The sequence below is a fragment of the Pantherophis guttatus genome, chromosome 10 (assembly GCF_059756535.1).
Source record: "Pantherophis guttatus breed Tessera chromosome 10, ASM5975653v1, whole genome shotgun sequence".
Taxonomy (NCBI): Eukaryota; Metazoa; Chordata; class Lepidosauria; order Squamata; family Colubridae; genus Pantherophis; species Pantherophis guttatus.
The window spans coordinates 7,591,560-7,607,574 of record NC_142072.1 but is presented as its reverse complement, the minus strand read 5'-3'; the positions used below and the strand labels follow the sequence as shown (position 1 = coordinate 7,607,574).

General features: G+C 44.3%; 2 protein-coding genes across 4 annotated transcripts; both read right to left on the bottom strand.

The window, feature by feature from the left end:
• Nucleotides 1-110: 110 nt before the first annotated feature.
• Nucleotides 111-7,672, bottom strand: LOC117669363 (uncharacterized). Of its 2 annotated transcripts, none has more exons than XM_034423749.2 (5): nucleotides 7,593-7,672; nucleotides 5,788-5,983; nucleotides 4,457-4,603; nucleotides 2,448-2,582; nucleotides 111-435 (listed from the first exon to the last, which is right to left on the bottom strand). In XM_034423749.2, the coding sequence occupies exons 1-5, from the start codon at nucleotides 7,596-7,598 to the stop codon at nucleotides 314-316; spliced, it is 606 nt and encodes a 201-aa protein (XP_034279640.2). In that variant the 5' UTR covers nucleotides 7,599-7,672; the 3' UTR covers nucleotides 111-313. The 2 variants fall into 2 exon arrangements, with proteins under 2 accessions (XP_034279640.2, XP_034279639.2); XM_034423748.3 differs by lacking the exon at nucleotides 7,593-7,672 and adding an exon at nucleotides 7,350-7,483.
• Nucleotides 7,673-8,315: 643 nt separating this feature from the next.
• Nucleotides 8,316-15,504, bottom strand: LOC117669365 (uncharacterized). Of its 2 annotated transcripts, XM_034423751.3 has the most exons (5): nucleotides 15,405-15,504; nucleotides 14,358-14,535; nucleotides 12,007-12,162; nucleotides 10,501-10,635; nucleotides 8,316-8,773 (listed from the first exon to the last, which is right to left on the bottom strand). In XM_034423751.3, exons 1-5 carry the CDS (start codon nucleotides 15,420-15,422, stop codon nucleotides 8,655-8,657), a joined length of 606 nt encoding a protein of 201 aa, XP_034279642.2. In that variant the 5' UTR covers nucleotides 15,423-15,504; the 3' UTR covers nucleotides 8,316-8,654. The 2 variants fall into 2 exon arrangements, with proteins under 2 accessions (XP_034279642.2, XP_034279643.2); XM_034423752.3 differs by lacking the exon at nucleotides 12,007-12,162.
• Between the last annotated feature and the right edge of the window lie 511 nt (nucleotides 15,505-16,015).

Sequence of the window (16,015 nt, the reverse complement as noted above, 5' to 3'; positions counted from 1 at the left end):
TATGTCATTTGCATTGCAAATCTATTTGTGTTCGAAATGGACCCTGTCTCAGAAATGAAGACAGACGAATCCACTTAAGGATAGAAATGAAGACTGAATAGGCAATAATCTTGTCTCACTTCAACAATTTTAATAGAAGTGTTGGTGAGTGGAGCAGGGAACAAGAAGCTGCTTCTTGTACAGCTCTCAGATGGCCTTCAGTATCCCAAATTGTTGTCGACTAAACAGCCATTCATGCAGCTTGTCTGCAGTTTGCAGGATCTCCAAAGGATGCCTGTAATTGTACTCTTCAACAATACAGATCAAGCATAGATTATACAGTAGGTTGATCAGAGTCCGATTGTGCCATCTCTTTTTGTGCTCCTGCGTTTATGTCAGAGATCCCATTTTCCTTTTCTTTGATCAAGCCCTTATGATATAATAGGCTGATTGTGCCTGGAGGGGGGGAACAATTAACAGGAATGTAAAATCCATCACACGTAGACAGAAGGTAAACAAGAAGTTACTGGTAGACTTCTAAGTGATTGACAAGAGATGGTTATAAATTTCTGACTCTTTTTTTTTAAAGTTTTTTTTTATTTTTTAAGACAAACAAACATTCAATGCATCAATCATCCCTCCCCTGTGACATCTCGGTGTTGACTTCTTCAGTTCTTTTTGTTCTTCTTGTTCCAACAGTTTCTTCTATCTTAATCGTCATCCAAACCACTATAAAAGTTCATTCCTATAACCATATTCTTGCCATCCAATTTTTACACATAGTTATAAAATTGATTATTTATACCTCTTTTCCAACCAACAATAGAAATAATTCCATATTCTAAAGTATTCTGATTCTTCCCTATCTTTAATCAACAAAGTTAATCGGTTCATTTCTGCACAATCTAAAATCTTTTTTATTACTTCATCTTCCAAAGGTGTTTTCTCTAATTTCTAAATTTCTGACTCTTAATCAGAAGTGGGATTCACATAATTTACCTACCGGTTCGCCCAGCACTGAAAATGCACAACGCCTTCCGCAACCCACCCACAGCCCACCCCTGATTTCCACTACCGGTTCTCCCAAATTGGTCCGAACCGGCTGAATACCACCTCTGCTCTTATTGCTATCACAACTGCAACAATAAAAAAGCTTTTCCCCTGCCACATTATGAAGAAGGCAGCGGGGGGAAAAAGAAAAATGGGTTTTTCAGAATTTAAAAATTCTGGGTGAAAAGTATGCTCAGATAATCTTTATCTTCCATTATCTTTATCCATATGTCCACCCATTCAACCCTTTGAGACCCTGCCTTTCGGGTTTAAACAGGCCCTTCGTACATGAGAAGGTGCTTCCAAATATTTCTGTTTGCCCTTTCTGACTGGATTCAGGACTATCATTCATTCAACCGTTCAAAAATGCTTTTAAAAGTAAAAAAAAAACAGCCTCTGATGATTGCGGGGCTCAACTGGGCATGGAGAGGGGGGTGCAGGGATTTTTGCTACCGGTTCTCCGAATCACCCGCCACCATCGCTACCAGATCGGGTGATCCAGTCCGAACCGGGAGCATTTCATCCCTGCTTTTAACCCATAATGTACTCTGTTGTCTCCAACAGAATCTTATGTCCCCATCCCTCCTCCTCCTCCTCCCCCTCCTCCTCCTCCTCCTCCTCCTCCTCCTCCTCCTCGCCATTGTCTATCCGCTGCAGGATAAAGGCCTCTTCTGCATGTTCGGCGCTTAGAATCTCTAGTATAGGTCTCATGCATGAGCATGGGGTTGGACTAGATGACCTCCAAGGTCCCTTCCAACTCTGTTACTGTTAAATGTTTCCAACCAATAGAATCCTGAGCTTTTCTTTGCCAGTTGGGCCTGCAATATGTGCTGATATCATCACTCCATCTTGTTTTAGGTCTCTTTTGTGAAAGCTTGGGATCCATGAGCTGTGGTGGCACAGTGGTTAGAGTGCAGTACTGCAGGCTACTTCTGCTGACTGCCGTCTGCCTGCAATTTGGCAATTCAAATCTCACCAGGCTCAAAGGCTGACTCAGCCTTCCATCCTTGCGAGGCTGGTAAAATGAGGACCCAAACTGTTGTTGGAGGCAATATGCCAACTCTGTAAACTGCTTAGAGGTGGCTGTAAAAGCATTGTGAAGTGGTATATAAGTCTAAGTGCTATTGCTATTCTATGACTGCCTTGGTCCACCTGCCACCAGTTCTTCTTGCTATATGACCCACCCATTTCCATTTCAATTCTTTTACCGTTTTGATGGCATCATTTATTTTTGTTTGCAGGTCTTTCTATCTTGTCTCGTGATGTCAAGCATGGATCTTTCCACTCGTAGCTTTTGTATCGATTGTGAGATTGGTGTCCATGTCAGAGGAGGTAGCACACACTGACCGAAAACTTTTCTCTTCAGGCATAGGGGAGGCTGTTCTTGAAAATTACGCTTAACTTAGAATCTTACTTACCTAAGAAGAATGATAGAAAGCAGACAAAGCAACCGATGTAAAAACCATAGTAAGTTCTCATTTTATTGTTGTATATATCAACTTTGACTCTAAGATTGCAGAAAGTAATCAACAGGGCAGATAGCAAGAAGAGTCCTGCAAATAAAGAAGAGAAGTCAGAGTTCATACTAGGAGTGTCCATATTATACAAAAAGCTGCTTCAAGAAATTGATCTTATTCGGATTTTTTAAAAAATTCACACATTAAATAATTGAATTTTTCAATCCAGTAAAAATGTACAAAACAAAGAAAGAAGCAAAAAGGTAGAAGATGAAGGGGGTGGGGTAGAAAACAAATAATAAAAATAATTGCAACCAGGATTGAATTGCCATTTATGAGATAAACAGCCCATGGATTCACCTTCCATCTCCTGATTGCTGATGTCTGCTCTCCTATTCCTTTTCCAGCATCCCCACGCTCTCCCAAAATTTCTTTTTCAATGTTCCTTCTTGCTTCCCATTCTATCTCCTGAATGACTCTTTACAGACCCCTCGCATCCTGGACATAAATTGTTTCAACTCCTACCAATAGTGGGATTCAAATCCTGTCGCAACCAGTTCACTCGTGGGCATTCGTGTGCTCGTGGGCACATGCAATGCTTCTGCGCATGTGCAGAGACATCCAGGAGGATGGGCGGAGCCTCTCGCCACCGCCACTACCGCTTCGTCCTGGATCTCACCATTGACTCCTACCCTGAAAATGACGCTATAGAGCACTGCACCAACTAGACACAAGAACAGTTTTTTCCCGAATGCCATCACTCTGCTAAACAAATAATTCCCTCAACACTGCCAAACTATTCACTAAGTCTGCATTACTATTGCAATTAATCTTCTTGTCCTTCCTATCACCCATCTCCTCCAATTTATGACTGCATGACTGTAACTTTGTTGCTTGTATCCTTACGATTTATATTGTTTCCTAGTATGATTCGATTGCTTATTTGTACCCTATACATTGTACTCTATGGCTATCATTAAGTGTTGTACCTTATGATTCTTGACGTATGTATCTTTTTCTTTTTATGTACACTGAGAGCATATGCACCAAAGACAAATTCCTTATGTGTCCAATCACACTTGGCCAATAAAGAATTCTATTCTATTCTATTCTATTCTATTCTATTCTATTCTATTCTATTCTATTCTATTCTATTCTATTCTATTCTATTCTATTCTATTCTATTGTGCTTGAACAAGGATTTGAACTAGAAGAACTTCAGGGTTCCTTCCAGTGATGAAATGTAAAATTTGTTACTACTGGTTCTGTGGGCGTGGCTTGGTGGTGGTGGTGGTAATATGACTGAGTGGGCGTGGCCATATTTTTTCTTTTTAACTTTTAAAAGCCTTTTTTCTACAACCTCTTTGGCTGAAGAGGTTGTAAAAAAAAATGCTTTTAAGCCTCTGACGATCCCAGCTGAGCCGCGCGATCATCAGAGACTTTTTTTTTTTTACTTTTAAAAGCATTTTTTCGGCCAAAGAGGTTGTAGAAAAAAATGCTTTTAAAAATTAAAAAAAGCCTCTGATGATTGAGCGGCTCAGCTGGGCAATGGGGGGGGGCAGGGATTTTTGCTACCGGTTCTCCGAACCACCCGCCTCCATCGCTACTGGATCAGGTGATCTGGTCCAAACCGGGAGCATTTCACCCCTGGTTCCTTCCATTATTCTGTAATGCTTAACAAGCCCGTGTTGATGGTGAAATTCTATAAATTGAAACGGCTATGGTTGGGCAACACTGCTCTAAAATATGATTACAGATAGTCTCTCGCTGCTTTTTATCTACAACTCCCTTCAGCACGACGACTTTCAGTGTGGTAATCTGGGCCTTTCGTGACTTCTTATGGCAGGGGCCCATCCGTATTGACCTCTGCTGAGTATTTATGAGCACCAACTAAACCTTGAACAGGTTACTTTCCCATTTCCTGATTAGTTTCTTATCATTCCTGCATAGCTGACAGGTTTACATCATACCTGCACCGAAATGAGCCAGTGAACAAATCAGGTTTTCGGTTATCTCCCGTCCTATCAAGCGAGTCAGCAGTCTCCACGCAGAAATCAAAGCAACGAAGCTGGAAAAAACAGCAGCTACAGAAAGGATTCGGGCAGCCATCAAAGGGCCTACGGGAAATGTTCAAAGGGACAATTATATTCGAAGTTGTCTCGTGCTAAGCCAAGCTTCCGATCCGCCTGTTGGATCCAGTTGTCATTCCTCCCCCTATTTTGAATTTTGGTCACATGACTATAGGGATACCACAATGGTCATAAGTGTGAAAAATGGTCATAAGTCGCTTTTTTTCAGTGCCGTTTTAATTTGGAACGGTCACTAAATGAACTGCTGTAAGTTGAGGTCTATCTTAAACGAACTGTTGTAAGTTGAGGACTATATGTACTTTACTATGGCATGAGCTGTGATCATCCACTGTAGCCTGATAGGCCACAAAATGGTGTAGTGATATCAACATGATCACAGATAACGTCCTTAGTTTCAGCCAAGCTTCTGACCTACTTGATTTTATTAAAAATCAAACAATTAAATAAATGAAATAGGATACTGGCATGCTGCAAAGCAAAGCACCAGCCTCCAGAAACAACTATAGAGGCCTCAAAAATTGCATGACAGGATAGAAATGTTATATCCCAGTTTCTTGGCAAAGGGGAGTTTGGGACCTCTGGCAGACCAGCTATTTTGTGGGAGCACCTATGACCTGTGCTCAGCTTGTCACAATCATTAGAGTCAGGAGCAAGAAAGTCAGAATGGATTAGTCAAAATAGAAACAATGAGAGTAGCGATAGCACTTAAGACTTATATACCGCTTCATAGTGCTTTTACGACCCTCTCTAAGTGATTTACAGAGTCAGCATATTGCCTCCAACAATCTGGGTCCTCTTTTTACTGATCTCGGAAGGATGGAAGGCTGAGTCAACCTTGAGCCGGTCAGGATTGAATTGCTGACAGTCAGCATAATTAGCCTGCAATACTGCATTCTGACCACTGCACCACCGTGGCGCAGTGAGAAACAGTGAGAAAGTTAATATTCATATTGTGCCACATCTAGGGTTTGCTCAGATTTTCTGAATGCACATTGTGCTGTATTATTTGCATGTCTGATAAGCTCTAAATCAGTGTTTCTCAACACTGGGCACCTTTAAGATGTTCGGTCTACAATTCCCCTAGAATGCTGGCTGGGGAATTCTGGGCATTGAAGCCCACACGTTTAAAAGTTATTGACGTTGAGAAACACTGTTCTAAGCAGTTGGACCGTGATTTGGGGTTCAATATTTGAACAGGCGAGGACACTTACCAGAAGAGGACACAATTGAACTACAACCGAACCCATCACAAACAGTCCACCATCCATTCATGAAAGAACCGTGGTATATTTTAAACTTTAACAACAAAGGAGTTGAAGTGGTCACTAGAAACAGGAGAAAGTTGACGGAAGACAGGATATTGTGCAGCTTCTTCGGGAAGATCCGGGGGGAAATCTTGTCAGACTCCTATGGGGGAAAAAAAACCTATCTTCAAAATAAGCCAGTCCGTTTATTTACTTTTATTTGATTTATATACCGCCCTACTCTCGAAGGACTCAGGGCAGTGAAGAGCCAACAATAAAATACATATATACAAAATTTAAAAAGCAGAAATAAAATCAAATTAAATAGTTTGGCCCAGACAAATTAAAACCCCAATCAATTTAAAACTTTGAGTATTAAAAATATTAAAATTATTAAAATTGTTTAAAAAGAGGGAGAAAGTTAGGTCAGACCCTCCTGGTGGAATAAAAAGGTCTTTAGAGCGCGGCGGAAGGTGCGCAGATCCGGGATCCTCCGTATCTCCGGGGGGAGCTCGTTCCAGATAGTAGGTGCCCCCACAGAGAAGGCTCTCCCCCTGGGGGCCGCCAGTCGACACTGTTTGGCTGACGGCACCCGGAGGAGCCCCTCTCTATGAGAGCGTACCGGCCAATGGGAGGTTATTGGTGGTAGTAGGCGGTCCCGCAAGTACCCAGATGAACGTTTAAAGTTCATCATTCACCTGACCATGTAAGTCAGGAGTCTCAAACTCGATTTCATTGAGGGCCGGATCGGGGTTGTGTTTGACCTCTGGGAGGCATGGCCAAGGGTGAGCATGGCCAGCTCGACGTCACTCATGTCTGGAGGTCCCTGTGGTGGCCTGAGCACTCTGCCAGCGAAAACAGGCTCCCAAGCTCCGTTTTTGGCTGTGACAGCCTCCTGCAACCCTCTGCCAGTGAAAATGGCACTTGGGAGGCCATACGCGGCCCTCCTGAGATCCATATTCACTGGCAGAGGCACCGTGGGCTGCTCCTTCGCTGTTTCCAGGGCGGCCTCGCAGGCCAGATCTAAGCATCCCGCAGGCCGGATCCAGCTCCCGGGCCTTGAGTTTGACACCTCTGATGTAAGTGAAGCATGACATTTTCATTGGACAATTATGTTAAGAAAATGACGTAGTCTCAATTTTCTTTACAACCACCCTGCTGAGCAGGACAAAAATGATATCATCTTTAGGGCAGATTGGTGTTTCTCAACCTCGGCTGGGGAATTCTGGGAGTCGAACGAATCCTTACACAACTTAAAGTTGCTGAAGTTGACAAAATTCCGGGATAGATTAAATCAAAGAGGGATCAAAATGAGCATGTTGGCCATAGACAGAAAGTGAGTTATTGATAAACAATAATAAAGGCGGGATAAAAATCAAATCAAGGAAGAAAAGTTGTGAATCATTCAGAATTTGGAAGTGTTGTCTGTGCCAACGAATCAACCATTTTAAAAAATAATTTAATCATTGCCGTTTTAACAACCATAGTAATAACCCCTAAGCCTATGAGAACAGATAGGTTTCGCTAACATGAGGCCTGATATTCTCTGGAGATGCCACCATCTGATGCTGAGAGGATGCTGACTGTGTCATTGAGATGCTGTGCATTGCTTCTGGGGCTGCTTCTGGAATAACTGTACCCCACATTTTGCATACATAGATGCCGTTTCCATGATTTTTGACCAAGGTTTCTGGATAGCCCACATCCTTGGTACATCACTGGCAGAAAGAAAATCAAACAGAATTTCTGCTGCTCAAAAACCTCTTACTCACAATCATCTTTGCCTGGAAATTATGGTGCCTTCTAGCTTCAGGCAGTGCCTGACACACATCTCCCTCTCCTTCTTAACCAAGAGGCCAGAATCTTTGTGGTTTCCATGCCTTCCTTTGTGAGCCTCAGTGATGTCATAGAGCAGTGATGGCTAACCTTTTTCCCATTGTGTTTTGAAAGGGCGCACACGGGCGAAAGCGTGTGTGTGTGCCGGCACCCATAATGCAATGCGCCCCCCTGTACATGCACACATGACCCCCCTTATGCTTCCCCCACCACTCCTGCGCAATCACGTGTAACTCCTTCACACCCTGTTTTGGGCCTAGCAGACCTCCCTGCAACCTCCTGGGCCCAAAAATGGGCCGTGAGGGGGACACAACGCCATGAGGGGGGGCAACAGCTATGTCGCGCAATTTAGATTCACTAGAAAGCAGAATTTCCTGCTTTCTAGCTATTTTAAATTGCGCAGCACAGCTGATCATCGGAAATATCGGTTCAGAGGAACCAGTAACTTTTTTTTACTACCGGTTTGCCCGAACCGGTAGCTTTCATCACTACCGGTTCACTTGAACCGGTGCGAACCGGTAGTATTTCATCGCTGATCTCCATAGACACTAAATTGGATGAAAAAGAAACTCTCAGGACTGCTGAAGAATATGAGAATTAAAATAGCTCTGAGATAGCCCCTCCTCCCCAAAAAAGCGACTCTGTGCCTTATTTTCTGATTGAGAGACATCCACTGAATGAGATGCATTTTTAATAATGCAATTTATAGGCAGTGCTCCAAAGCGATGTCTGTTCTGGAAGAGGGTATTTTGCACTCCAGGCAGAAATGTTGCACTGTGACTGTGCAGAAATTAATGTACTTTATGAATGGAGTAGATAATCCGATGGGCGGAGCAGAACACTTTGCTAAGACCTTGACCATTCAAAAGCGAGAGGTGCCAAGAAGGGCTCACAGAAGCTCTCCTGCATTCCAAATGGAGGGAATCCCACTGGTTCAATGAAATGAACTTGTTAGAATTCCAACGTCCAATCAGGCTCCTCCAGAACTTAATCTGGGTTCATAAAAAAGAATGTGTGTATTGGTCAACGTAGCCCTCAGGAATCACCAAACTTCTCTGTGTCGTCTCATTTATGCTGTCTTCAAACAAGCCAACAGGGTGCACGAGACTAACTATACCTGGAAGTGGGGTGGGGGTGGAAGAGAGGGATGGAGAATGAGAATCTGTGCAGCAGATCTGTGAATCTACCAATAGATTTTTTTTTTTTTAAAAAAAAAATGATTTGGCAACCAATCAGCAAGGATTTCTCATTCTTAATTACCCAACATTAGGCTTCTGAAAAACAAGCATTTTGGGATAAATCAAGAGTGGGTCGGAAGGTGGGTGGGTTAAAAGAATCTTGATTCTAGCACTAATCGTAGCTACCTGGAATGAGCATGCATTCAGATAGATGTTGTTCCTTTTATCTGATTCTTCTACTGGTATATTGGACCTTATTTGATATTCTCTGTTTGGATGTGCTCCTTGTAGGAGACGACCAGGCTGAACCTGGGGGAGGGGTCAAATGCATCATCAGTCATGAGTCCTTGCACCCCCAGAAGATATCTAAGTGCAGCCCACCTTGAATTCCTTTCCGTTTCTTAACTCCTGCTAATTTCCCTTGATCATTAGTAGTTCAGATTCTTGTAGAGAGCTTAAGCTTGCAACAAGTCTTTATACTCGTTTGAACTGTCTGAATTTCCTGATTTCCCTGCTGCTTGACACTCCTGATATGCACCTTCTATCTTAATCTACCTATGGATTGTATAGGTTGGTAATGCAATTTTTCATTTTCCCACCTCTGTTCTATCTGCCTAATCCACAATGTAGCCTTGTCATATATTCTAGAGCAGCGGGGTCTCCAAATTTGGCAACCGTAAGACTTGTGGGCTTCACGTCCTAGAATTTCCCAGTCAGCATGGGAGTTGAAGTCCACAAGTCTTAAATTTGCCAACTTTGGAGATCCCTTCTCTAGAGTAAAATCATGTACCTCACAGGACAATATTTTTTGACCAGAAGCAGCCAGTCCTATTGAGTTCTTCTCAAGAAGAGCTGTTGAAGGCCTCCTTTCCATGCAGGGGGAAAGGTGTAAAGGTCTGGGAGGCATACCTATAGGGCAGGGGTGACAAACTCAATTTCATTGAGGACTATATCAGGTTGTGTTTGACCTTGGCGGGCCGGGGAGGGGGAAACATGCTAGGGTGGGTGTGGCCAGCTCAATGTTACTCATTGAGGCTCCATTTTTGGTCACAATGGCCCTCCCAGCCTCTGTTTTCAGCCATCACAGCCTCCTGCAGCCATCTCCCAGCAAAAACAGAGCTCGGGGAGGCCGCGCGTGACCCGCCAAGGCTCCATTTTCAGCCACAATGGCCTCCTGCAGCCCTCTGCCAGCAAAAATGGAGCTCAGGGACGCCACACACGGCCTGCCCAAGCTTCGTTTTCAGCTGCGATGGCCTCCTGCAGCCCTCTGCCAGTGAAAACGGAGCTCGAGAAGGCCGTGCGCAGCCCTCCTGAGCTCCCTTTTCACTGGCAGAGGCAACGCGGGCCAGTCCTTCACTGTTTACAGAGTGGGCCCACAGGCCAGATCTAAGCACCCCACGGGCCGAATCCAGTCCCCAGGCCTTGAGTTTGACACCCCTGCTTTAGGGCATGTGAGAGGCAGGGATCTTCCACCCAACTTACTTTTGGCACATTAGTCAAGACCATCTTATTCCACAGAGCTTTGGTTTGGCTTTTATTGTGATGTCCTTTTTCTCTTGATTTGTGATGGTCCAATTTCACTTTGATCATAGCGCTATTATTAGAACCTGCCTTTAAACATTGGAAGCAGAGCAATCTAGAAATAATGTCATAAATAAATAAATACCTAACAAGAAGGCCAGAAGACAGGCGACACAACCTATATAAAAACCAAAGGAAGGTGATAGATATTTTTCCTCTGTATTGATCTCATGGGTAATCCCAAAGCAGATAATCATCAGAGAAAGTAGCAGAAAAATGCCTAAAGATAAGAAAAGAGAGGTTTGGTCCACATATGTTCCTACCCCACCATTTTAGCTCTTACTTCTTCTTGGCTGGGATCATACAATCTATAACAGGGGTCTCCAACCTTGGCAACTTTAAGACTTGTGGACTACAACTCCCAGCAAAGCTGGCTGAGGAATTCTGGGAGTTGAAGTTCACAAGTCTTAAAGTTGCCAAGGTTGGAGACCCCGGATCTATAAAACCTAAAGCTTAGTTAACAAGAGCTAACAGATCTTCATCTAACAGGGAAATCCTCAAAGGAAGCACGTGATTCCTTTAATGTGATGACTTGATTCACCCACTATACAAATACAGTGTTTGGGTTACCCAGGTTAGATGCTGAATAATAAAAGATCCAAGCCTTTGGGAACGGGTATAAATTTGGCCCATGGCTTAAGCCCAATTGTTGTGTCCCAGCTTGTGAGCTTTGTCCTTCCATGAATCTCTCACCCTCAACCCATCGCTTCGCTCATGTACGTGCCTTGCGCGTCACAAAACATGGCAATTCACTCGTGCATGCCATCCACACATGTGTGTGATGCAGAGGTGGGTTTCAGCAGGTTCCAACCAGTTCTGGAGAACTGGTAGTGGAAATTTTGAGTAGTTCGGAGAAGCGGTAAATACCACCTCTGATTGGCCCTGCCCACATCTATTCTCTGCCCCCCCGAGTCCCAGGTGAGTGGGGTGGGAATGGAAATTTTGCAGTATCCTTCCCCCTGGAGTGGGGTGGGAATGGAGATTTTGCAGTATCCTTCCCCTGAAGTGGGGAGGAAATGGGGATTTTGCAGTGACCTTCCCCTGGAGTGGGGAGGGAATGGAGATTTTACAGTATCCTTCCCCTGCCACACCCACCAAGCCATGCCACACTTACCAAGCCACACCCACAGAACCGGTAGAAAAATTTTTTGAAACCCATCACTGGTGTGGCGTCAAAAAACACAGCGAGATGGGAGGGGATTGTTCCCGGGTGGGTGGGCAGGCCTACCCGCAGGTCGCAACTATCAGTTCACCCGAACCGGTTTGAACCGGCTGAATCCCACCTCTGGTCCTACCCCTTTTGCAGTTGCACAGTGACTCCAGGCTAGCTCCGCACTTAACCTCCCCTCCCTGGCTAGGCTGTTTGCTTCCCAACACCAACAATGTCCTCAGATGCAACAGTTTTTAAGCTACTGAAAGGGGGATTTCCCTAATGCTCCTTTTGAGGATCAAACCTGTCCACTAATTGAAACATCTACTTAAGGTAAGATTTTTATCTCCCTGCTTACCTTCCTGTCTCTTTCTTTGACCTGAGATCTGAACGGACAATCATTTGAGTTGTTTAATTGCATTTCCCCTAGCCCCCAAATACCTGCACAGAAATTAGCCATGGTAGAAATCAGCCTTTTAGAGAATGCCGTCTGAAAAAATTGGCTGAGGTTATCCTGTGATAAAATCAGGGAAGTTAAAGAGCTGATGAAGGCCAATAGTGAAAACCACCGGGCATTTTGTAGCATTTCTGGAGAGGCTGAAGAGGAAGAGATATTGCATGATAAGTGTTGTACCTTATGATTCTTGATGAATGTATCTTTTCTTTGATGTACACTGAGAGCCTATGCACCAAAGACAAATTCCTTGTGTGTCCAATCACACTTGGCCAATAAAGAATTCTATTCTATTCTATTCTATTCTATTCTATTCTATTCTATTCTATTCTATTCTATTCTATTCTATTCTATTCTATTCTATTCTATTCTTTTCTTCTGTTCTGTTCTGTTCTGTTCTGTTCTGTTCTGTTCTGTAAGATATCAAGGATTCTTGAGCCAAAATGGTCTAGAAACAATGACAGCGCACATCAGGGGTGAAATCCAGCAGGTTCTGACAGGTTCTGGAGAACCTGTAGCAGAAATTTTGAGCAGTTTGGAGAACCGGTAGCAGAAATTTTCAGTAGTTTGGAGAACCGGCAAATGCCACCTCTGGCTAGCCCCAGGAGTGGGGAGGAAATGGGGATTTTGCAGTATCCTTCCCCTGTCACGCCCACCAAGCCATGCCATGCCCACCAAGCCACACTCACAAAACCGGTAGTAAAAAAAAAATTGGATTTCACCACTGGCGCACATCACATGCCACATATATTATCCTCCCTCCCGATTGGCTTCCAAAGCTCTTTCCGCCATGTTTCAGCAACAAAATTGGTACATTTTAAATATTTGCTACCTGTGAACTAAATAAGCTCCAAATTCAGTATTTTAGCTTGCGGGTAGCTAAGTGTTTTTCTCCAAAGTAAAAATAACTCCGCTAAACTCTCTTTGGGTGATATGATGCCTGCAACCTTTGAACACCTTTAGAAAGTCTGGAGCGAAGAGCAACAAAGATGATAAGGAGTACGAAAGCTAAGCCATATGGTGAACGCTTGAGGTAACTAGGTATGTCTAGTCAAATGAAGAGAAGGATTAAGAGGGACATGGCATCAGTCGCAATGATCATAGGTTCACCAGCTGTCGCCCCAGCCCAGGTCCACCACGCATGCACACACGATGTCAGCCCCTCAAGCTGCATTTCGTTCAGGGCTGACATAGAGAGATTATTCCCTAGGAGATGAGATGGGAGGGGGGAATTCCCGTGAGCTTAGTTAGTAGATAGGAGTGGAATGACATGGAAGATGGCCAATCAGAACAGGAGAGCAAGCCAGGAAGGGAAGGGTTTTGGAGCAGGAACTCATTGCTGGCTGCAATGAGTTTTGGAACAGAATGTCGTGCTAATAGATGAATGGGTTTTCATAAAGAACTTGGCTGAAGTGCGATTTATTTTGAGACGACTTCGAACCATGACACGCGCCTCCCGCCAGGCAGTTGATCTTTGGGTCTCTGCCGTGCATGCATGGGCGCGGGGTGCATGCGGGGGACATGTGCACACATATGCAAGGGGGCAGGGCGCATACACAGGGGGGTGCAAGTTAGTGCAGGAAGCTTTCCAGGCCCAAAACAGGGCATGAGGGGGCCTCACACACACCCCCGTCCCCCATTTTGAGCCTGGAAAGCCTCCTACAGCAACCTGGAAGCCAGAATGGGGCGTGGGGGGCCCCGGGGCACATTCACGGAGGACATGCATGCATGCACGGGGGACACGTGCACATGCACAGGGGCGGGGCACATGAGTGGGGGTTGTGCATTGCATTTTGGGGGTTCAGGCACTTCTAAGGTCCCTTTCAACCCTATTATTCTATGTTTGTTTGTTTGTTTGTTTTTAATTTGATTTATATGCCGCCCTTCTCCGGAGACTCAGGGCGGCTTACAATGCATTAAGCAATAGCCTTCATACTTTTGTATGTATGTTTGTTCTTCACCAGTGGTGGGATTCAAAATTTTTTACTACTGGTTCTGTGGGCTTGGTGGGCATGGCAGGGGAAGGATACTGTAAAATCTCCATTCCCACCTCACTGCAGGGGAAGGTTACTGCAAAATCCCCATTTCCTCCCAATCAGCTGGGACTTGGGAGGCAGAGAATAGATGGGGGCGGGGCCAGTCAAAGGTGGTATTTACCGGGTCTCCGAACTACTCAAAATTTCCGCTACCGGTTCTCCAGAACTGGTCAGAACCTGCTGAAACCCACCTCTGTTCTTCACCCTCTGGACTGTAATCTTTCCCTCCTGGGAATCCAGACTACAGTCCAACTCAATTAGACAGATTACTGAATTTGATCAACAGTAGCCGCGTGCCTTACCATTTTCCAAAGACACTTTACGACAACCGGAGTTATTGCATTTGAGCCACAGCCCCATAAAGACAAACTCATTCCTGAAATTATTCCAGAGCCAAAAGGGAGTTAAAATGACTATCAGGACAATCATGAAGTTGAGGAAGCAGAACAAGTGGTAGACAATTCTTCTAGAAGGGAGGATCTGCAGAAACAAGAAAGTCAAACATGAATCGTTGGATCAATGACCTTTAAGCATGTAGAGATTTTGTAGGATCTGTCAGAAAGAGTTGAAATTGTGAATTAAAGCTTTTGTGCTTTAGCCAGCTAAATCTTGTCAGGAGCTTGTTCTGATGATTTGGGGGACTGGAGACTAAAACATATGAAGAATGGTTGCAGGAACTGGGCATGGCTAGTCTAGAGAAGAGAAGGGGTCAAGCTATTTTCCAAAGCACCTGAAGGCCAGACAAGGAATAATGGATGGAAACTGATCAAGAGAGATTCAACCTGGAAATAAGGAGAAATTTTCTGACAGTGAGAACAATCAACCAATGGAACTGCTTTGCCTTCAGAAGTTGTGGGAGCTTCATCCCTGGAGGCTTTCAAGAAGAGATTGGACTGCCATCTGTTAGAAATGGTGTAGGGTCTCCTGCTTGGGTGGGGGGGTTGGACTAGATAACCTACAAGATCCCATGCAACTCTGTTAATCTGCATCTATCTATCCTCCTTCTTCCTCCTCCTCCTCAACATGTATCTTAGCCTCCTTTCATTTGGCTCTTGCCAAAGAGCTCTGGTGGCGCAATGGTTAGAATACAGTATTGCAGGCTAACTCTGCCCACTGCCAGGAGTTCGATTCTTATCGGCTCAAGGTTGACTCAGCCTTCCATCCTTCCAAGTTCGGTAAAATGAGGACCCAGATTGTTGGAGACAATAGGCTGACTCTGTAAACCACTTAGGGAGTACTGTAAAGCACTATGAAGTGATATATAAGTGCTAGTGCTATTACTAAATAGAAATAAATAGTAATAGTAATGGCCATAGGCTATTGTGACTTAGAAAACACATTTTACTTACCATTATGTCTTCTGGCATAATATCTGACTCTCAGCATCAAATAATAATTGTTATCACCCAACCTTCTTTTTTTGTATGCTCTGCTCAGCTAGGCAGTTACAACCTTATGAGATCTCCATGCTTACCTTTGTGAGATTTGCAGTGACCTCACAGGTTCTATACAGACAAACAGACAAACATAGAATCACCCACTACTATCATCTCTTCTTGCTTGGACTTAGAAATCTCTGGTTCCAGTGCAAGCAAGGAAGCCAACTTTCATGTACAGCTTGGCTCAAAAGTCATGGGGGGTAGGGCAGAAAACTGGAGACAATTTCCTCTAAATTTCTGCAGAAAGAGGAGAAATAGTCCACTGATTTCAGAAGGGCAGGGCTCCCCTTCTGATATCAATCAATCAGAATAGAGCTGGAAGGGACCTTGGAGGTCTTCTAGACCAAATGCGTAGACCAGTGGTGGCGAATCTTTTACTCACTGAGTGCCGAACAGCTACGCGCTTCTTGTGCTTTGTGTGCGTGCGTGCCATCCGCGCTAACGTGTGGCTGCTCCCCCGTGTGCTGCGCGTGCCACTGCACAATCTATGTATGCACATGGCTTTTGCGTGTACCCCACTG

Coding starts and splice junctions, on each gene's coding strand:
- LOC117669363 (XM_034423748.3), bottom strand. CDS start 7,466: ATGTGGGGTACAGTTATTCCAGAAGCAGCCCCAGAAGCAATGCACAGC. Junction 5,984..7,349: donor CAGAGAATATCAGGCCTCAT/GTTAGCGAAACC, acceptor TTTCCCCCATAG/GAGTCTGACAAGATTTCCCC. Junction 2,583..4,456: donor ACTGGCTCATTTCGGTGCAG/GTATGATGTAAA, acceptor CTTTATTTGCAG/GACTCTTCTTGCTATCTGCC.
- LOC117669365 (XM_034423751.3), bottom strand. Junction 12,163..14,357: donor TAAAGTGTCTTTGGAAAATG/GTAAGGCACGCG, acceptor CTTCCTCTTCAG/CCTCTCCAGAAATGCTACAA. Junction 8,774..10,500: donor TCTTCTGGCCTTCTTGTTAG/GTATTTATTTAT, acceptor CCCCACTTCCAG/GTATAGTTAGTCTCGTGCAC.